Here is a 23285-nt window from a genome sequence, read left to right as displayed (position 1 = left end):
CAGTTTCCCCATTCACTGTTTGGCTCAGTCAGCTCCTGATTTCACTGACTGTCAAGTGAAGGCCTGGCTCTCATCGTTTTAAAATTGCCCCTTTTCATTTACTCTTTAAAACCCTGACTAATACTACCATCATGCAGCAGTCCTTGGTGAAAATATTTCTCCCCATTTAAATTCATCTTGTTTGGCAATTTATTTAACTTCACATGAAGGGCTCATTGCCTTTCAATAACTGGTCTTAACACAAACATATTTCATTGGCTGACGGAATAATGTAAGGTTGTGAAAGGCACTATAAAAATGCAGGACTTTTCGTTTTCCTACTTCTGCCCAGCAGGAAATAGGGAAATCTGTCTCCAGTCCATTCCACTGCTGGCAAACCCATGAATGGTGGCCGAAAGTCACACAGGAGAGCAACTTTGCAAGCAGGCACAGATGGAAGGGGAGCTGGGCTGTGAACCTCAATCTCCTACTGTATACCAATCACTATCAATCCAAAATGTTAAATACGTAGCCAGTTCCTTATCTGAAAAGTAAACGGTGATTAAGAGCTTAACTCTTTCCTTTACAACCGGAATTGCCAGAAAGTTCAAGTTCAATCTGAACTGCTTGTGTCAAAACCTACCATCCCGACTGTTACCCAATTGTACTATGTAAATTATAAGACACCTGCATTTAGGATATGCTGGAGTTCTAAATCTGGGACACTGCATTAAATACTATCACCTTGTTGAGTCACCTGTATATGTTTAAGCATCTCATTCGCTTCATGCAGTGCTAAGTGACAAGTTATATTGTATTGAAGCATTTACACAGGTATGCACTTCCTGTCTTACAATTTGCAGTCAGTATTTCTGTCAATATTTCCCTGCCAGTTTTGTTGTCAATGTTCATGGTGTTTGCAGGCTATGACACTCTAAATGGGTTTTGAAACATCTTTCTCAATTGACCTGATTACAAATAACACAGTAACTGTCTATTAGCGTTAGTTATTAACCATTAAGTTAGTATTGCTTGTCTAAGAACCCTCCAGACACTGAAATTAGACTTTATGACTTTGAGCATCCACAGATAAATGTTCTAAAAAGACTCCTCTAAGTGGTGTGGGACTCACTCTAAAACACACTATGTATCTGCTTGGCTTTTTCATTAAGAGTTGGGAAAATTGAGTGTTCAAGTCTCACTCCAAGACCTAAAACAAAACCTAAGGTGGCATCAAATGTTGTTGAAGATTCTATCCTTCAAAAAAATTCATCAAATAATCCAGGACACAAGATCATTCAGCCCATCATGTCTGTACCAAGTCATTTCACTTGACCTGCAAGCTTCTCCTTTCCAAGTAAATATTCAATTTCCACTTTAAAAGTTACTACCAAATCTGCTTCTATTACTCTTTCAGCCAGAAAATTCCAGATTATAACACCTCATTGCACAAATAAATTTCTCTCCAACTTCGATAAGATCATGAAAAGTAGAATGATCCATCAATTCTGCTCTGCCATTCAATGAGATCATGGCTGATCCAATTCCCTGCCTTTTCCCCACAACCTTTGATTCCCTTAGTGCTTAAAAAATCTGTCAATCTTACCTCTAGAATCATAGAATCCCTATAGTTTGGAAGCAAGCCATTTGGCCCATCAAGTCCACACAGACCCTCCAGAGAACATTCCACCCTGACCCATCTCCCCACCCTATCCATGATACCCTGCATTTCCCATCTCGCCTGTACATCTCTGAACACTACGGGTAATTTGGCATGGCTGTTCTAGCTAAACTGCACATCTTTAGACTGTGGGAGGAAACTGGAGCACCCGGAGGAACCCACGCAGACATGGGGAGAATGTGAAAACTCCACACAGACAGTCGCACAAGGCTGGAATCAAACATGCGCCCCTGGTGCTGTGAGGCTGCAGTGCTAACCACTGAGCCACTGTGTCACCTCTATATACTTAACACCCCAACATTAACAGTCCTCTGTGGTGAAGAATACCACAAGTTCACTTAGCTCTAAGAGATTAAATTCTTCCTTATCTGTCTTGAATGGGCGATCTCTTACTCTGAGATTATACTCTCTAGTTCTATACGCTTCTACAAGGGACATATCCATAACCTTTCAACATCGACCATGTCAGCTACCCTAAGAATATTATATGTTTCAATAAGGTCACCTCTCATTCCTCTAAACTCCAATGAATACAGGCTCAATCTACTCAACCTCTCCTCATAAGAGAATCCCCCCACACCTGGGATCAACACAGTGAACCTTTTCTGGATGACCTCCAATTGCAGAGCTGGGCAAACAAGTGGCAGATGGAATTTAACCCAGAAAAGTGTAAAGTGATTCATTTTGGAAGGTCGAATGTGAATGCAGGATACAGGGTTAATGGCAAGATTCTTGGCAGTGTGGAGGAACAGAGGGATCTTGGGGTCCACGTCCATGGATCCCTCAAAGGTGCTACCCAAGTTGATAGGGTTGTTAAGAAGACATATGGTGTGTTGGCTTTCATTGTCGCAGGAATTGAGTTTAAGAGCCACCAGGTTATACTGCAGCTCTATAAAACCCTGGTTAGATCACACTTGCAATATTGTGTTCAGTTCTTATCGCCTCATTATAAGAAGGATGTGGAAGCTTTAGAGAGGGTGCACAGGAGATTTATCAGGATGCTGCCTGGAGTGGAGGGCAGGTCTTATGAGGAAAGGTTTGAGGGAACCAGGGCTTTTCTCATTGGAGCAAAGGAGGATGAGAGGTGACTTAATAGAGGTGTACAAGGTGATGAGAGGCATAGATAGAGAATTTTGCGCAGGGCAGAAATGACTATTATGAGGGGGCATAACTTTAGCTGATTGGAGGAAGGTATGGGGAGGTGTCAGAGGTAGGGTCTTTAGACAGAAAGTGGTGGGTGCATGGAATGTGCTGCTGGTGGTGGCAGTGGAATCAGATAGAGACATTTAAGCAACTCTTGGATAGGCACATGGGTGATGGTAAGACGTAGGGTATGCAGGGTAATTTGATGTTAGCAGGATAACAGGCCGGCACAACGTCATGGGCCGAAGGGCCTGTACTGTGCTGTACAGTTCTTTGTCCTATGTTCTTGTCTTCCCTATCACCTAATTTGGATGCCAGCTTCTTGTGATTTACGCACAAGGACTCACAAACCCCTCTGTACTGAAGACTTCTGCAGTCCTTCTCTATTTAAATATTTATCAGCTCCTCAATTTTCCCGGAAAAGTGCATAACCTCACATTTTCCTGCATTGCAGTCCATCTGCCCAGTTTTTGCCTACTCATCTAACTGTCTACATATTTGTGTTTTTGAATCGTCTTTTTGCCTTGATGTTGACAGTATTAAATGGAGATCCCCACCCAACTGCTCCCTCGTTACGGACCGTGTAACACGATTTGAAGCTGAGCGAGCAGCTTAACATTCCTGCCACAACTGATCATTTGTCACAAGATTGTTTATCTGATATTTGTCGAGTTGATCAGTTATTGTTTATTTCCTACACAAAAGCAGTCACTGTACTTCTACTTATTATATAAAGCATCTTGAGACTATGCTAGGGCATAACAGGTATGTCGGTATTATTAATATTTTAGACATAAATTTGAGATTTTTTTATTCAATCGCGGCACAAGGGCATTGCTGGCCAGGCAAAATTTATTGCACATCCCTAAATGCCCAGAGGACAGTTGAGAGACAACCACATTGCTATGGGTCTGGAGTTACATGTAGGCCAGACCACTTAAGGATGGCAGTTTCCTTCCTGAAAGCACTTTAGACAATCAGCAATGGATTTGTGACCATTATTTGATTGTTAATGCAGATATTTCATTGAATTCAAATTCCACCATCTGCCATGGCTGGATTTGAACCCAGGTCCCCAGAATGTTATCTGGGTCTTGGATTAACAGTCCTGCAATAATACCACTAAGCCATCATCTCCCCTAAGGGATGGATTGCCTGTTAGATCTTAGATCCACTGCTCCAAACACTATCTTTGAGCCACTAAATTTTGCCTCTCTTCTGAAGGCACTAATGATCTCTGGGTGCCAGCTCCATATAAAACAGTGACACTTTTGATTATTCTCCGGGGCAAAAATCAATAAGCCATTCAACTACAGGCAGCATCACATGTCTTCTCATTGAAAACTGGCGCTTGCTGATGTGAATTTTCCAGTAAGAATCACAGGACCCAACTGATACCATCCCAATTTACACAGCCAGCATCCTAATCAGGGGCATAATTAATCTTCCCTCTGGAGAAAGGTGACAAAAGTAAGATTTAAAGAATCAGTGAAACCCTGAAACGCCAAATGTGCCAGGCAATGAAGCTGGGACTGTGACCTGCTGATGCAGGTGGTGAAAGAGTTAACAGCATAAATGTTTGCAGCAGGGCTTTGTGTCCCTGACATGCTCAGCTTCGTCGGGAGTGTTCCCTTGAAAATTGATGGATTCTCAGCGTGAATGCAAATGTAGATATGTGTGAGCATCTGGATAGCTAACCTGGGAAAATCATCGTCCTGCCATTCCTCTTTCAGTTCAACATTTTCCATTCGAAGCGCTGCCTCACTGGTCCCCATCAGAATCCCGAAGATGGAGGGCTAAAAAAATTCAGCAGTTGAACAGACAAAATAAATGATATCTCTTGTCAGCACCAATAACAGCTGTCTAGTACAAGCACATAAAATCATATTAATACACCGTATAAATAGCATTGAAACAACAACAAAAGAAACAGTTAGAAAAGGACCACTTACATTCAGTCTCTGATCCTTTACAGCTTGTTATTTTAGTAAGAAATGGTCCTTTTGTCCATCTCTGACATATTCTTCCATCTGCTTGTCCTCAAACTGATAATTTAAATTGTTGGAACTGAAAGTAGTGACTTAAATGAGCGGAACCTTTCGCCACTTTCACTTGCAGCCTTGCTATGCTGGCTATATCTGTTCTTTCTTCACCATTATGGGTGCAGATGCCAATCACAGCCTTATTTTTTTCATTGCCAGCACACTGCTGGAAGGCACAGGCTGCGTGCAGAGGTAATTACCAGGTTGGCAGGCACATCAGCAAACAGCAGTCTTATCCTGATTGGTGGCATCCTGTGATGAAATCTGCCAGCACCATCCAATCACCAAAAGAAGGGAGAAATCAGAACATATTGTTCAAACTGTGCCACATCTTCTCTATCTGGGCATTGTTCGACGCTGCTTTATCTGCACTCTTTCTCTCTCTATCCCCTACTCCTCTCTCTGCAGCTCACACCTCACTCTCACACACAAACAATTCCACTCACTGGAATAACAAAAATGGACACAACTTCCAAAGGATGCTTGGTGTTGGTCAGAGTCACAGAATATTAAAACATGGAAACAGACGCTTCACTCTAACTCATCCATGCCGATCAAATATCCTAAATTAAGCTAGTCCTATTTGTCTACCCATCCAGGTGCCTTTTAAATTTTGTATTTATATCAACGTCCACGACCTCCTCAGGTAGGTCAACCACCTCCTCAGGCAGGTCTTTCCACACATGCGCCACACTCTGTGTGAAAAGTTGCCCCTTGGGTCCCTTTTAAATCTTTCCCCTCTCACCTTAAACCTATGCCCTCTAGTTTTGGACTCCCCCACCCCAGGAAAAAGACATTGACTATTCACCCTATCCCATGCCCAGAGCATGCATCAGACAATTGCCGAGTGTAAAGTTGGTGTGAAAATTGCAGGGAGCTAGCAGGGAATTTAGAAACAGGATGCTTATTCATGTGTCTGCTAAGGGGTTGCTACACTCATTCTATGGTTAAAAGACGTTTCCTATTTCCTTCAACCACTCCTGAAAACGCTGCCTCTTTTTAGGGTGCTGGCTGTTATTCAGTCCTCAGGAGTCTCGTACACAATCTATAACCTCAGGCAACGAGATTGTGCAGGCTATTCAAATAGTGGTAAGTCAGGCTAATTCTGACCTCAGCAATGTTTGTATTTCCCACAAGAGTCACTGGGTATTAATCAGTCTTAAGAAATTGGAGTTGAAGGCATTTGAAAAATACATGAGTATGTTGTAGTGTGGTGGAAATGTTTAAAACTACAAAAGGGGAGGAATTTTTTTAAACCAGTCTTTTTTACAGTAGTACAGTCTAGAACAAGGAGAAAGACTTCACACAGAAAGTCATGAGGCTGTGGATTTCACTTCTCGCTGAGATATAAACACTGTCAGCATTGAAAATTGGAGTGAATGGATGGACGAAGAAAAAGTGGATGAAGAGAAGGAGCAGATAAACTAAAAGCAATTATAATAACTTACTGATATGCAAGCCAAAAATCATTAGGGGCTGATTGGTTCAGCCTTTTTTATGATGGGAAACCCGGTAATTTCCTCTCACTTTGGGAAAATGATTTGGATATATGAAGAAAAGAACAAATGGAAAATTGTTTAATTTTGATCCATATTGTTGTGAGCACCAGCCTGGGGAGGGGGAAGGGCTGGAACACATAGGCAAACTTTTATTTGCCTTGTGCTCTCATTCAGTATTCTCTGTATATTGTGAATCCTCCAGATGATTCATTATAAAGATACAAATGTTTGTTTGAATGAACTGTGAAGACAATGAGCTTCTTGTTCAACTTCCATGATTTCAGGGCAAATGAACTTTCACTTGCTGAATGTATCCTGCTCATAGGCAGAAATTTACTTAATGATTTGCCAAGTGCGTGTACAGTATGAAAATGGCAGAGAACCAGTACAGGATATCTAAGAGAATAAAGATGGGCCAATGCTTATTCATAAAACTAATAAAGGATGGCTGCACTCACTGTTTGGATAAAAGAAAATCTGCATTTTTCATTTTGTCCCTCCTCTCCTGAAGATGCTGGTCTCAACATATGGATGCACAGTGCCTGCTTTCTCAGCATTTTAGGATCTGCTTTGCTTTTAAAATGTCTTCCACATTTCCGGTGCTGACCACACATGGGTACCTGTCGTGACTGGAACGAGATCATCCAAGTGTACCTCATAGAATGAGTTCCCTGATTGCCACTGTTAGCCTGATCCAATCTCGGAGCCTTGGCTGATAGATACAAGCAGCAATGTCAGGAGTTCTGCTCACTCTAGGAGCCCACTCTGAGCTAGCTGGGTCAGTGTCATGTACTGTAAAACGGTGACTTGGTGACAGGATACCGACCTCAGAGGAGTTATTTCAGTGTCATTTTCACGGGGAAATTAACAAGTGCACAGGAAGGTTTCACCAGAATGTAAACAGCTAACAAACTGAGACATTCATCAATGTGTGATGTTGAATTTATGCCAGTATTACCTTCTTGGAGTTCACTGTTCAGGCTAAGGCTTTCTCTTAACCTTGCACAACATATAAGGATGAACTTGCCAACAGCTCTACTTAAAGAGTTAATTTATTTACTGATTGCTTTCTACTACTGCTTCAATTTCAGAAGTGAATTGTGCTTTCCAGAAATTTGAGAAGTTGTTTAGTCTGCAGGGAGTAAAGTGGGACATCCTGAACAACTCGCTCCTAATTTCAAGAATTCTGCAATGACCACTTGCTATTGAAAGTCTGCAACGGGTTTGCCGATAGCATGACAGGGAGAATGAGAGGTGAAATGAAGCTGCTTGAAGAGTGAGGAGAGGGATTGGGAGAAGTACTCTCAACAGAAGACTGCAATTTTCCACACTGAAACCAAGAAGAAGTATGTTAGATGTCCCTGCTTCACTAAGAAGGTCTTCACTGAAACCTACCACTTCTTGTGGCCCTAACTGCAGAACTACAGCCAGCGTTGCCAGAGGCTCTGAAATTGAGTTTGACTATGCATTGTTATGTCTGTGGCTTCGTCCGGTTTTGAGCAGACAATATTTAAAACGTTTCTGAGTTTGCTATCCAATGTTGTACAGGAAGTCAGAGGCTCCAGACAGCTGAGTACATTTGATTCTCTCTTGTCAGTATGCAGGAAGCAAAGCCATCACGCTGCTTCACCTGACTGCATATTTCCCCAAGATGCAGGATGCTTTTCACGGCACACACGTTGTTTTGTGGGCACTATGTATCAACGCTGAGGTCTATCACAACTGGAAGGAATTCCACCTCTCTAAACATTCGCACATGTACAGCCAGACAGCATAATGTACAATTCAACGCCCAGTAACTTGACTGCAGTGCCTTCATTTTGCAGTGGTCTGCAGTGCCACCTGCCACTATTACAAACTACAGCAGTAGCTACTGAGAGGCATGAGCTGTTCATTGGCCACATGGATCAGAGCTCTGTGCACACGCATGCGCGCACACACACATGCATGTGCACACACACATACACACACACACACACACACACACACACACGTGCGCGCACACAGACACATGCACACAGGCACACACAACATACACATGCAACATGCATACAATAAAAGCCACGTTGACAAGCAAAATGTGACTGGGAATGCCATTGGGAATTACGCTATGTTACTGTTGCCTGGGCCACTCTTGAAGAATTCTGCAATATTCACAGAATGTGTCAAGGTTTGTCATGGCATGCTATATGGTGCAGTCTCATTGTCATGAGGAGACACACCTTGGCACCAGCTAAATAATAATAACCAGCTCAGGAGCAGGAAGAGAGGAGGCAAGTAACACTGTTCCTTTCAAACTGGTCAGCTCATCTAAATGTGCAACAAAAGAAAGCATCCCGAATTTCCCATTCATCAACAGCTCACAGTTTACCATCCCTCTGTCACTGACCATCACAGTACACTCTTAACAACAAGATCAAAATGCAAACCACCACAAAACCAGCATTCCAAGCGAGTTTGTAACTTCAACATTCCATAGAAGACGCAGTTAATCACCCTTATGCATTAACTTGGTGTCTGTCTTCAGTGAGTCTATCCTAGTACTCTTATGCAACACCACACTAATGGCTGTAGCAAGGCTGGTGGATTGATGATTTTCAATGGTGAAAACCACAACGGCCTTGCATGACAACCTTTAGCAGCTTTGACCCTGCCAGACACAGCTTTGGTTTTCATCATCTTGGCAAGGGCCAGTAGTCTGGGCTGGCTGCTTGATAGGCCCAGCAAATGCCTAGTGGAGTGGAAGGAGTGAATGATGGTTTCAAACCCACTGCTGGACACTCCATCTGTCAGGGTCACACCAATAATGGCAGGCACCACCTCCTCTACTCAAGGAAGCGCATACAATGTCGCTTGTCCCTCACAGCTTACAGTGCTGCTCCCTCCAGTTATATGCTACCTTATCCTGCAATTAAGTGCAATCTGAGACAGTGAGCACGGTGCCATGCAGCTACCAAGCTCTTTTTTGGTTAGCTGGCTGTGTGTAAATTTTGTGAGATGTGGATATGTGGCTTCCAGCTATGAGAAATATGATGAGGGTGAGGTGAAATTACAAATGTGAAATGTGAGTTATAATTGATAAAAACTGTCATTATCTGAATGATGGAAGATGGTGCGCTAATCAATGAATGATGCCAGTGGTGTGTTATATTGAGCCTGAAGGTGAATTCACTGACTCCAACTACTCATGTGAGATCACTGAACAATTTGCAGCACCCCATTCGGATTGAGGCTCAACTCCGAATATTGATGACCATAACCCTCTGACTCCATTACCTCTGAGACTGATCTTGAAGGTTTCCTGGCTCCCTGCAGATGGATGACATTTGTCCTCGTCTCTCCTCATCACAGGCTTTCAACGCAGCATTTTAAAGTCTCAGTGTCCACTATCTGCCTTGATGTACTGTTCCTGAGTCTTTATCCAGGTAAAACCCATTTTTACAATGACTTCTGGAACTTTTTCTGCCAAAATGCATCTTCCCATCGGAGGTACAGGCTGGCTTTAAGCAGAGTAGGCCAGCCTGAAGATAATGCAAACCATGCTCCAGTATCCATTCTCTCAACAGCAAATTAAGACTAACTGGACATCATAATCATTTAAATACACTAGTAGCATGATGTTTACCAGCTGCATGCTTCAAAGAGCAGTGGGTGTATTAATCATGCATTATAATGTCTGCAAATAGTGTTTGCTTTAGCAAATCACAATTGTACAACTGCAAATTACAACTACTATTGTCTCTTGGTGCCATACAGTTATTTCAGTAATGGTTGCTGTTCAGTCATCCAAAGGCAGAATCCTGTTGTCATATCAGGGTGTCGCAAGCCAAATGGAAAACCAGTAATAGATCTTTGCTGTCTATCGAACTACACACCAACAGGTAATGGTGAGGCCACTGGCAGACCTTCCCCTGGAATCAAAAGCTGGCAGCTCTTGTGCTGGGGAGACCATGGCTGTTGGTGGGTTCTGATGAAGTGTCATCAGACTCTAAAAAGTTAACTCTTTCTCTCTCTCTCTCTCTCTCTCTCTGCAGATGCTGCCAAACCTGCTGAGATTTTCCAGCACTTTCTGTTTGTTTCAGATTTCTGGCATCCGTACTCCTTTGTTTTCAATCTGGATTGCTAGTCCAGTGACATTCCCAAATTGTCATTTCAGGAAGGCAGCGGGGCTCAGGCACAACATCACTCCAGCTCCAAGCTGAGCACTGTGGAAGATTCATCCCTTTAATCTCAGATAGTGAGTTTTTGCACTGTATTCGATTGCCAATGTATAGTCAAATGTCAATTTGACCTGCTAGTGTTCTTGCAGTAATCATCCAACATTGGTCAAAGACTTGAAAATTTGATGCTGTTTTAATTGGAATAATGTAATTCCAGGGCCATACAATAGAAATGCTTTAAAGTACATGAAAAGGCTGATGTAAACAGAATGTTTGGAGTAGTTTGGTTGCTATAAGAGAGGACTTTGATACACAATTAAATGTAAAACATTTAGAACAGGGAGCAGGAAAAGGCCCTTTGTTCAGAGAATCATGACAATATGGATTTCTCTTCTGCGATTAATGACTAAAAACACAACCTCCAATTTGGAGATTAGATGGATAGATGGATGAAGGTAAATGCCATTATGAAGTGGTTAAGCTTGAATTGATAATAAGAGAAAGTCTGATTTACTAGGCTAGCTGGTGTCAAAAATTCCTATGTATATGAAGCAAAATACAAAACAGAAAGCTGTTGAATACTGATCCATTTGTTACTTGCGAAAATCAGGAATGTTGGGTGGTAGTGAAGGTGATTTTGTAAAATCACAGCCCTTTCTTTGCCCTGAGCGTTCAGTAGATGTCTGAATAGTGTGGGTCCTCCAGATGTTTTATTCTAAAGATACAATTGTTTTGTTGAATAAACCGAATGGACATGCTTGGTCCACTGTCACAATCTGAATACAATGAAGCTTTCGCTTGCTCCATGTATTATCCAGTGCGCAGAACTCACTCGATGATTTACAAAGAGTGTGTACACTATAACAAAAGCAGAAGATCAGCAGAAAATATAGAAAGGGGAGTGAGGATGAACAAGGAAGTTTTGTGGTGCAGTGGTAGTGGTCCTGCATCTGAACCAGAAGCCCCAGATTTCAGTCCAGTTTCGAAATTTGACAGCTGTGGAAGGCATGGCCAAACAGCTTGGTTACAAAGCAGTAAATCACTCTGGTAGGGCTGTGCGAAGAGTAAGAAATGTGGCAGCGCTGTGGTTTTAAGAGGTTATTTTGGACTTTTTTTTGAAGAGAGGTTTTAAGGTAGAAGTGTCATGTAGTCTACCACAACCACTAGAATAAACAGTTTGTGAGGCCTTGGGTTTTTGTAAAAGTTGGAACAATAGAAGCAGCGTGAATTGGTGGGGTTAAGCTTCCTCATAGCCAGTACATCTGTCTCTGCTACACTCCGAGTTTTCTCTCCTGCCTTTCCTCCTGGGCTGCTAGAATTGCATGTGAGACAATCTATTTTACTGAATCTGCCTTTTGCCAATGGTGTGTTTCTGGCATGTTACTGTATTGGAACAGTTACTGTTCAGTAGCTGACTAAATCTATTATTTTGTTAAGCATTTCAACAGAGTTCAGCTAAGCCAATTCTTAAAAGAAAAAGTTTGGGTCTAGGCTACCTCCTTAGTATGTTTTGAGTGGGTTTGGTCCAGTCCATATCAGGAAGTCTATTGGTCAGCTATGAGAAATATTGAGTTATATATATTCAACCTACAGCCACTGGGGACCAGCTCAAGGAAATCTAGCTAGGGAAGACGTGCTTCATCTGCCTCATATGCCACTCGGTGAGAAGATGTGTGAGATGATTATTTGTGTGCTAAAGGATTGTAGTTAAATAAAAATGTTTCTCATTTTCTCCCTCACCTCTTCCGAAGTTTCTGCCTCTTGCCAGGATTACAGGTTCACAGATACTGAATGCCATTAAGTACCAGAGTATCTCATGCTCCATCTCTGGCCCTATAGAATGTTATGACTCTGTATTCAAATACAATATATGGGAACATGACTTGCTCCATCCTCACCTGATTACTGAGCTTTCCACAACAGTCAATGTAGACTCTACCCTCAAAAAATTGGTGTTATTTACAACAGTAAAGCACGTAAGAAGGGACCCAATAGTGGCCATGGAAATAATGAAGAGGTTTGATAGGGATATAGGGATATTTCCACTTGATAGCAGTCAAAAATATGAGGTCATAAATGTAAGATAGTCACTAATAAACCCAATGGGGAATTTAAGAAAGAAATTTTTTAGTGAGTGGTTAGAATCATGGAATCCCACAGTGTGATAGTAAGTCATTCGGCCCATCGAGTCGACCTCAACCATCCAAAAACTCACCCCCTACTCTATCCCTGAAACTCCTCATTTCTCATTGCTAATCCATCTAGCCTGCACACCATGGGCAATTTAGCATGGCCAATCCACCCAACCTGCACATCTCTGCGCTTTTAGAATGCAGAACTTGCCACAACTGTCTTAAATACGCTTAAGAAGAAACTACATACATGAGAGAGAAAGGGACAGAAGAACACATTGACAGCTTTAGCTGAAGTAGGTTGGGAAGGGTTTAAATACAGAAATGGTGCTGGAGAAATGCAGCAGGTCTGGCAGCATCTATAACAAAGTAATAGAGTTAACGTTTCGAGTCCTGTATGGCTGTTCTTCAAAACCCTTCACTTCTGAATAAGAGTCATACTGCACTTGAAAATGTTAACTTGGCTTCGCTCTCCACAGATACTCCAGACCTGCTGAACACTCTCTGTTTTTATTTCAGAATTTCAGCATTCACAGCCTTTTGCTTTTATTTAGGATGGGAGAAGGTTGCCTGGAACATAAAAGCAAAAGGCCAGTTGGGCTGATTTATAAAATCTCTTTAATTCAATTCTCTCCCCACTGCTCCTGATGGCCCTGAAATCTGCTAGAGTACAATTTACACATACCAGTCATTCTAAATCATCCCACTCTCACTGTCATTCCTTAAGATAATTGAGTAAAGTACTTCAGCACCTTAGGGGGAGGTAGTTGTAATGTCTCCGAGTCTATAATGCAGAACACCAGGCAAATATTCCAGGGATATGGTTCCAATCTCCACCATGGCAGATGGAAAAATTTGAATTTCAAATAAAAATATGGAATTAAAAGCAGTGGTAGCCACTGTCAGTGTTCCTTAAAACCCATCTGGTTCACTAAGCTCTTTATGAAATATCTGCTTTCCTTGACTGGTCTGGTCTATATGTGATTCCTGGCCCAAAGCAACATGGTCGACTCTTACTTGTCCTTTGAGCAATACACAGTTGCCTTGGCCAGTGATGCCCGCATCCCATGAACAAATTAAAGACAAGACTGTGGAGCCTGTGCCTAGAAGAAGGGTCAGACTACTCCATTTTTAGCTGTTTTCAGGGCACATTGAATTTTGAGTAGGAATGTCATTTCTCTCTGAATGTTCTAAATAGGATGCCGTTTTGACAAGGCTCTCACAAAGTCAGCTGCAATATGTGAAGTATATCCAGCAGAATCCACTCCTGCTACCAGGTCTTCCTGGCATTGAGTTCATTTTGAGGGCATTGGCAACACTTGATCTTTGACTCACTGTTAAGTCAAAAACACTGTTGCTCTTTAGATATTTTTAAACAACTTGTTTAGACATGTTAGGTCATATATCTCAGCCAGGTGGTACTTGAAGCCGACCTTCTGTCCCCGAGGACAGGAAACTACCACTGCACCACAAGAGCGACGTCTCGCCATGTTAAGGTGCTACACAAATGCAAGTTGTTGCTCGCAGGGCCAGGTGACCACAGCAGCTACTCAACTGTAAGCTAACGCTTTCTCCAATAGTGTGATGATTCAAAGTTACAACGTTATCAGTTTCGAATGTGCTCATTGTTTCATTTAATTCTATTATCATTTCGCAGTAAATTCCGGGAAATGTGCGTCATTTATGATATTTCTTGCCCACATAACAACTACTCGCTTCTATTTTAGCAAATTGATTCTGGAAGAAGTCGCGATTTAAAAAAGTCATACATTGCACATTTTACAAAAGCCTTTGACAAACCAACTCCTCAGTTTTCACTCACATGGGCTTCACAGTGGATCCGGAGGCTACATCATTGCTTTAGCACCACTTTCTACGACTATTCTGTTTTGCAAACACTGACACTTACAAGGAGCTTGCATGCAATGAAATCTCCCGGGGAGTCACGGCAGGTGTTACCAAACACCGACGCCCGAACCCCGCCGATATTGATCCATCACCAATAATACAAATTCCGATAATGTATGCAAATACTGGCAACGTCTGCAAATTCTGAAGCACTCCCAGGGACTCTCTGCAAAAACTGATGCATTGCAGGGAACTTTTGCACTTCTGAGATCTCTCCACGAATACTGACACCTCTGCAAATATTGTGTTGATACATTCCCGGGGACCTCGACAAACTACTGATGGATGACCCCTTGCAAACTTGGCTGAGAGCCCCTATTCTAACTTCTCAAAGATCGCTCCCCAAAAGACAAAAGTGGTTACAGTGATAAATAAAAGTGGGAACATGTGCTAAAAACATTTTTTATAATACAGCAACAGAAGCGTGCTAGCCAAACAAAGCAGAAAGTACAGAAATATTGTAACTTCGATACTTCCTTACAATCCCTTTCTGAGCATTGATCAGCTCAATGTGAAAACTTGCTCTGGGAGAGAATGGCACCGATGAACATGAACACCGTGCGAAATTGTGCTGCTGGTTCTGCTTTGAATGACAGCTTGGAGAATTGGCATTACTAATATCTGAATTAGACAGAGGAAGAATTGCGGATGCTGGGGTCAGAGACAACAGGCCAGCCTGCATCAGAGGAGCAGGAAAGTTGACGTTTCAGGTTTCTGAAGACGGATTCCGACCCGAAACGTCAACTTTCCTGCTCCTCTGATGCAGCCTAGCCTGCTATGTTCCTCCAGCTCCAGACTGTGTTGTCACCAATATCTGAATGTTGGTTTAACAGAAAACGATGAAAGGAGCAGACAACACCCAGGTAACTGCAAGAAATTCTGCAGCAACGTTGAAATTGAAACACAATTTGACGCTGCTTGTCTTCATTGAATCTTTTTGGAAAATTTCAAATACAGTCCAGATAGCATCATTTAAATGTATCTAGACAGATACATGAATGGGCGGGGAGCAGAGGGATACAGATCCTTGGAAAATAGGCGATAGGTTTAGATAGAGAATTTGGATCGGTGCAGGCTTGGAGGGCCAAAGGGTCTGTTCCTGTGCTGTAATTTTCTTCGTTCTTCTTCTTCGTCTGTGAAGCCAAAATAATTTGACATGTGGCATAACTGGCAAAAGATTTAGGATAGGGTATTATATTCCACTGTGAACAGGAACAGAGGCAGACACTAAAAATAACAGCACTTGAGTTTCAGTGTGTGCTCTGGTTTCCTTCCACAGCCCAAAGATGTGCAAGTTGGATGGATCAGCCATGCTAAATTGTCCATAGTGGCCAGGGACTTGCAATTAAGTTGGATGAGCTATAGGAAATGCAGAATTACAGGGAAAGGGTAGGGGGTTGAGTCTGGGTGGGACACAGTTTAGAGAGTTGGTGAGGATTTGATGGGCTGAATGGCCTGCTTCCACACTGTACGGATTCTATGCCCAGCAAAATGTTTTTTATTGTCGTTCCTGAGCGATGGAAGACTGGCCATGAAGTGATCTTATTAAAACATAAAATTGAATGAGGCTGCTGAAAGTATGTTTTTTTCCTGTGGGAGGGACTAGATCTAGGGAACACCACCTAAAAATAAGGGGCTGCCTTTTAAGGTAGAAATGATAAATCTTTTCTTTCACAGGTATTGAGTATTTGGAATTCTTTTCTGACAGTAGTGGAGATGGGTCACTAAATATTTTTAAGGCATAGATAGGTGGATTCTCTGTGAACAAGGGAGTAGCCAGGAATAGAACATAGAACATAGAACAGTACAGCACAGAACAGGCCCTTCAGCCCACAATGTTGTGCCGACCATTGATCCTCATGTATGCACCCTCAAATTTCTGTGACCATATACATGTCCAGCAGTCTCTTAAATGACCCCAATGACCTTGCTTCCACAACTGCTGCTGGCAACGCATTCCATGCTCTCACAACTCTCTGCGTAAAGAACCTGCCTCTGACATCCCCTCTATACTTTCCACCAACCAGCTTAAAACTATGACCCCTCGTGCTAGCCATTTCTGCCCTCGGAAATAGTCTCTGGCTATCAACTCTATCTATGCCTCTCATTATCTTGTATACCTCAATCTGCACACCAAGATCCCTCTGTTCCTCCACGCTGCCAAGAATCCTATCCTTAATCCTGTACTCAGCTTTCAAATTCGACCTTCCAAAATGCATCACCTCGCATTTATCCAGGTTGAACTCCATCTGCCACCTCTCAGCCCATCTCTGCATCCTGTCAATGTCCCGCTGCAGCCTACAACAGCCCTCTACACTGTCAACGACACCTCCGACCTTTGTGTCGTCTGCAAACTTGCTGACCCATCCTTCAATCCCCTCATCCAAGTCATTAATAAAAATTACAAACAGTAGAGGCCCAAGGACAGAGCCCTGTGGAACCCCACTCACCACTGACTTCCAGGCAGAATATTTTCCTTCTACTACCACTTGCTGTCTTCTGTTGGCCAGCCAATTCTGTATCCAGGCAGCTAAGTTCCCCTGTATCCCATTCCTCCTGACCTTCTGAATGAGCCTACCATGGGGAACCTGATCAAATGCCTTACTGAAGTCCATATACACCACATCCACAGCTCGACCGTCATCAACTTTTCTAGTCACATCCTCAAAAAACTCGATAAGGTTTGTAAGGCATGACCTACCCCTCACAAAGCCGTGTTGACTGTATTTGATCAAGCCATGCTCTTCCAGATGGTCATAAATCTTATCCCTCAGAATCCTTTCTAACACCTTGCAGACGACGAATGTGGTGTTGTGGCCACAAATAGATCAGCCATTTTTTAAATTGAATATGGCAGTAGGCTCAATAAGCAGGATGACCTATTTCTGTTCTGAATTTGTTTGTTTGTTTACAAACCATCCTTTTTCCGCTGTTACATTCGTGCCCGGGTGTCCTTTGAGAAGGAGCACAAATTGTCCATCAATGGTCTCGATGCCCTCAGAGAGAGAAGTGGGGCAATGTTAAAGATACAGTGTTCTATTTTTCACTCCAACTCCATTTTGTTTTAGTCCCCTCCCTGTCTCCCTCACCAACCCCCTCACTTTTTGACGTTAGCATGGCTCTTAACAGGCTTTGCTTGTAAATATTCAATTGGTCATATGGGTATTTTCCTGATGGTGGAGAAAAATAAAACAAAATCTATTCACAACAGTGTCGACATTTTTCTATCTCACCACAATGAAAAAAAAAGTAACCACAGGTGATTTAGAGAAAAAAAAACTAACCTGCCTGTTTCCATCGTTACATTCGTGCCTGGGTGTCCTTGGAGAAGGAACATGTAGTGTCCATCAGTGCTCTCGAAGCCTTCAGAGAGAAGTGGGCGCCATGGGTGATACAGTCCTTTATTTCCCCCCCAACTCCAATTTAGTTCCTTCCTGCTCTTCCTACCCTCCCCTCACCTTTGATGGTTCGTATTGCCCAGAATGGGCTTTGCAATGTAAATCCTCAGTTGGATACATGGATATTGTACTGGTGGTGGTTACTAGTTAAAAAGAAAACAAAAGTCACACAGGTTTTGGTAGTGGGAATGCAATAACACTTCCAGGTAGAAAGGTAAAAATACCTGCCTGTATGGTTTGAGTGATAATGGGAACTGCAGATGCTGGAGAATTCCAAGATAATAGAATGTGAGGCTGGATGAACACAGCAGGCCAAGCAGCATCTCAGGAGCACAAAAGCTGACGTTTCGGGCCTAGACCCTTCATCAGAGAGCATGGTTTGTATTGTTGATAACAGGCTTTGCATGTTATATCCAATTGGATGTACAGGTTGTTTTACTGGTGACGGTTAATAGTTAAAAATAAAAAAAATGTCACTGATTTGCTGGTGGGGAGAAAACATTCAATTGTGTGTGTTATCACTTCTGAATATATTTTTAAAAACCTGTATCCCTTACCAGGACTTGATATCTAAATTAATCAATTGGAAAACATTGAGTGATTTACTGATGGTGCTTAATACATGAAAAAATACGACGGGTGATTTGGTGATGGAAAAAAAACAAACACTCAGTTGTGTGTAAGAGAAAAGACCTTGCTGATCCTTTGCGCCAGGAAGCCTCAGTTCAAGTCCCACCTGCTCCAGAAAGCGAATTAAAATCACTGGTCAGGTTGATTAGAAAAAATATAAAAAGGACCTGCCCAATCTGCTAATAAATCCAACTGGTTAACTTGAGAGCTCTTAGAGTGCCAGTTTGAGATATTGGGAAGGGTCAAGAGCAGTTCAGATGCACACAGGCAACAAGTGGGCAGATTGTCATAGTAGTCCTAAGAAATTAAACAGGCCCCTCGAAAGGAATGATAGCACAGATGGGCACTCGGTCATTGGTACAAGTTAAAAGTGCAAATGCTTGTGCCCAACCCAGCCAGACACAATTAGAAATCCATCTGAGCACAGAGAAGTTAGCAACGGGCAACGGAAACACATCTGTCAGGGTTTGAGTCCAGCGGCGATGAGGAAAAATATCCTCAAACAGCAAAGACCCGTCATGACAAGTGTAGCAGAGAATGACAAGGGTCTTCAATCCAACAGAGGCAGTACCCTCTGTATAGCATCTGTTCACAGCATCATGTTGCTGGATACTGTGCCTGGCCAGATGGTCACAGAAATTAGTGCCTTCAATATGGAAAACATTATGCCATGCAGCACTGCTCTCCACACCCTACCAGCAGCTGTGAAAGGGTTCAGTCATATCAAGGAATATGCCTTTTAGGACAGAGATGAGGAGAAATTTATTTACCCAAGAGAATGGGGAGTCTGTGGCATTCGCTGCCACAAGAAACTGTTGAGGCCAAAGCATTGAAGACTCGTATTAAAAAGATATAGGGGTAAAGGGATCAAAGGATATGGGAAGAAAGCAGGAACAGGGTACTGAATTGCATGATCAGCCATGATCATAATGAAAGGTGGAATATGCTCAAAGGCCTGAATGGCATACTCCTATATTAAACAGTAGTGACACAAGACAGAAGTTTGAGGCTGGTTCAGAAGTTAAAGAGAACAAATTAAATAGACAAGGCAGGCAAGCGCATGACAGGGAATGGGAGAAGCATTAAATTGCATTTATTTCAATGCAAGAGGCTTGACAGGTAAGGCAGATGAACTCAGGGCATGGATGGGAATGTGGGACTGCGATATCAAAGCTATTACAGAAACATGGCTGAGGAAGGGACAGAACTGGCAGCTCGGTGCAAATGTTTGTGCCCAACCCAGCCAGACACAATTAGAAATCCATCTGAGCACAGAGAAATTAGCAACTGGCAACAGAAACACATCTGTCAGAGTTTGAGTCCAGTGGCGATGAGGAGAAATATCCTCAAACAAACAGCAATGACCCGTCATGACAAGTGTAGCAGGGTACAGGTGCAAGAGGAAGGAAGAAAGGCAAGTGAGGAGGGGAATGACATTTTTAATTGGTAAAAGCATCACAACAGACTTATGGCTATTCCTGAGGGATCATCCAGTGAACCTGAATGGGTGGAGCTGATAAATAAGAAGGGGTGATCACTTTGAAAGGATTATATAATGGGCCCTTCAATGGTCAGCAGGAAACTGGGGAGCAAATATGTAAGGCATTCACAGATAGCTGGAAGAATAATAGTAATAATAGGGCATTTTAACTTTCCAAATATAGACTGGAACTACCACAGTGATAAGAGCTTGGTTAGGAAGGAATTTGTTGACTGCGTTCAGGGAAAAGTTTCTCAATTAATATGTAGATGGACCTACTAGAGAAGGGGCAAAACTTGATCTCTTCTTGGGAAATAAAGCAAAGCAAGTGACTGATATTATTTGGGAAATATTTTGGGAACCGTGGCCATAATTCTATTAGTTTTAAAATAGTTATGGAAAAGAACAGGCCTGGCCACAAGTTAAAGTTCTTAATTAGGGCGAGACCAATTTTGATGAAAATTAGACAGGAACTTTCAAAAACTGATTGGGGGAGGCTGTTCACAGGTAAAGGAATGTCTGGCAAGTAGGAGGCTTTCAAAAGCAAGATAACAAGAGTTCAGGGCCAGCAAGATTTCTGCTGGTGTGAAGGGGTAGGGAACACTGACTGACAAGAGATATTGAGGCTCTGGTCAAAAAAAGAAGCATTTATCAGATACAGACAGCTGGGATCAAGTGAATCCTGTGAGGAGTATAGGGACCAGAGATAATGGGAACTGCAGATGCTGGAGAATCCAAGATAACAAAGTGTGAAGCTGGATGAACAGAGCAGGCCAAGCAGCATCTCAGGAGCACAAAAGCTGACATTTCAGGCCTGGACCCTTCATCAGAGAAGGGAATGGGGAGAGGGTTCTGAAATAAATAGGGAGAAAGGGGGAGGCGGACTGAAGATGGATAGAGGAGAAGATAGGTGGAGAGGAGAGTATAGGTGGGGAGGTGGGAGGGGATAGGTCAGTCCGGGGAGGACAGACAGGTCAAGGAGGCGGGATGAGGTTGGTAGGTGGGAAATGGAGGTGCGGCTTGAGGTGGGAGGAGGGGATGGGTGAGAGGAAGAACAGGTTAGGGAGGCGGGGACGATTTTGTGACAGTATAGGGACAGTAGGACTACACTTAAGGGAGAAATCAGGAGAATGAAAAGTAATATGAGATAGCTTTGGAAGATAGGATAGAGAAGAGTCTAAAAGATTCTTTAAGTATGTTAAAAGAAAAAGAGTGCCTAAGGAGAGAATAGGGCTGCTTAAAGATCAACGAGGCCATCTATGCGTGGAACCACAGGAGATGGGTGACATCCTAAATGAATATTTTGCATCAGTATTTATGTGGAGGAAGACATGGAAACTAAGGAAATCAGGGAAGAAATAAAGAGTCCACATTACAAAAGAGGAGCTGGAGGGCATAAAATGCATAAAGGTAGACAAATCCTTGAGACTGAACAAGTGCATCCCAGGACATTGTGGGAAGCTAGGGAAGAAATAGCAGGGCCATTTGCAGAGATATTTGTATCATCGATAGCCTCAGGTGAGGTGCCAAAAGACTGGAGGGTGGCAAATGCAGTGCCATTATTCAAGAGCGACTGCAAGAAAAGCCAGAGGACTACAGACCCTAATGTCAGTGGTGAGTTGTTGGAGGGGGGATTCTGAGAGATAGTATCTATATGCATTTGGAAAGGCAATGACTGATTCGGGAAAGACGACATGGTTTTGTGCATAGGAATTTGTGTGCCATAAATTTGACTGATTTTTTGAAGAGGTGACTAAGTAGATGAAGGAAGAATGGTAGATGTTGTCTACACAAACTTTAGCAATCGACTAGTTAGTAAGGTTCTATCACATGGGATCCAGGAAGAGCTAGCCAATTGGATACAAACTTGGCTTGACACTAGGAGGCAGAGGGTGATGGTAGAAGGTTGTTGTTTAGACTGGACGCCTGTGACCAGCAGCATGTGCAAGGATCAGTGCTAGGTCCACTGTTATTTGTCATTTATATAAACCGTTTGGATGAGTATAGAAGAGGCATGGTTAAGTTTGTGTATGACACTCAAATTAGTGGTATAGTGGATAGTGAAGAAGGTTACCTAAGAATACATTGGGATCTTCATCAACAGGGCCAGTGGGCTGAGGAATGGCAGGTGGTGTTTAATTCAGATCAATGTAAGATGTTGTGTTTTGGTAAGACAAACCAGGGCAGGACTTACAGAGTAAAAGATAGGGCCCAGGGGAGTGTTGTTGGACAGAGATATCAAGGGGTGCAAATACATAATATCTTGAAAGTGGTGTCACACTCAGTCAGAGTGATAAAGAAGGTGCGTGGTATGATTGCCTTCTTCGATCAAAGCACTGAATACACGAGTTGGGACATCACGTTACGGCTGTACAAGACGTTGGTAAGGCCACATTTGGAATACTGCTATAGGAAGGATCTTACTAAATTGGAATGGGGGCAAAAAAGATTTACAAATATGTTACTGAGCCTGGTAGGTTTGAGTTATAAGGAGAGGCTGAACAGGCTGAGACTTTTTTTTCTGGAGCATGGGAGGATGAGAGGTGACCTAATAGAAGTTTATAAAATCATGAGGAGGATAGATAAGGCGAATCCTCAGGGCAGGGGATTCCAAAAGGGGAAAGATTTAAAAGAGACATGAGGAGCAATTTTGTTTTACACAAAGTGTGGTGCGTATTTGCAACGATCTAAGTGGAAGTGCTAGAGGCGCGTACATTTACAACATTTACAAAACATTTGGACAGGTACATGCATAGGAAATGTTTGGAGGGATATGGCCCAAATAGAAGCAAATGAGACTGGTTTGGTTGAGGAAATCTGGTCAGCATGGACGAGTTGGGCCAAAGGGTCGGTTTCAGTGCTATGAGGCTCTATATTTTGTTTTTTAAATGAAAGTCACTGAAGCCTCAAACATCTTTGCTTCTGCCTCCTTTCTAGGGTCAGTTAAAAGCCTTATTGGATTTTGTCTCCATTGCTGGATTCCCATCCCCATTGCCAAGTACAGGACATCATTGTTTGCATTACATGCATATCAAGACACTGACTGACTGTCACTGAAATTAATAGGAAGGATTTCCATTCATTCAGTGTCAGATGGTCTCTGATCAGAACAAGAGCTCCTTGTGTGCTTGCACTCTGTCCCTCATGTCCGTCATGATCCCTCATCAACTAACAGTCCACAGCATCATCATTCCTCTTTATATTACCCCCAGTTGAACATGACTGTTTGTTTT

General features: G+C 42.6%; 1 protein-coding gene across 1 annotated transcript in view; it reads right to left on the bottom strand.

The window, feature by feature from the left end:
* The window catches only part of LOC125465892 (caytaxin-like), a 36879-nt gene extending 31812 nt beyond the window's left edge, over positions 1–5067 (bottom strand). The window contains exons 1-2 of the mRNA XM_048559857.2: positions 4756–5067; positions 4502–4599 (exon numbers count right to left, since the gene is read on the bottom strand). Coding sequence (XP_048415814.1) covers positions 4502–4578 — 77 coding nt within the window. The 5' untranslated portion in view covers positions 4579–4599; positions 4756–5067. The remainder of the gene's footprint in view (positions 1–4501; positions 4600–4755) is intronic.
* Between the last annotated feature and the right edge of the window lie 18218 nt (positions 5068–23285).

The sequence above is a fragment of the Stegostoma tigrinum genome, chromosome 30 (assembly GCF_030684315.1).
Source record: "Stegostoma tigrinum isolate sSteTig4 chromosome 30, sSteTig4.hap1, whole genome shotgun sequence".
In the NCBI taxonomy this organism is placed as follows: domain Eukaryota; kingdom Metazoa; phylum Chordata; class Chondrichthyes; order Orectolobiformes; family Stegostomatidae; genus Stegostoma; species Stegostoma tigrinum.
This window is presented reverse-complemented; position numbering and strand designations above follow the sequence as displayed.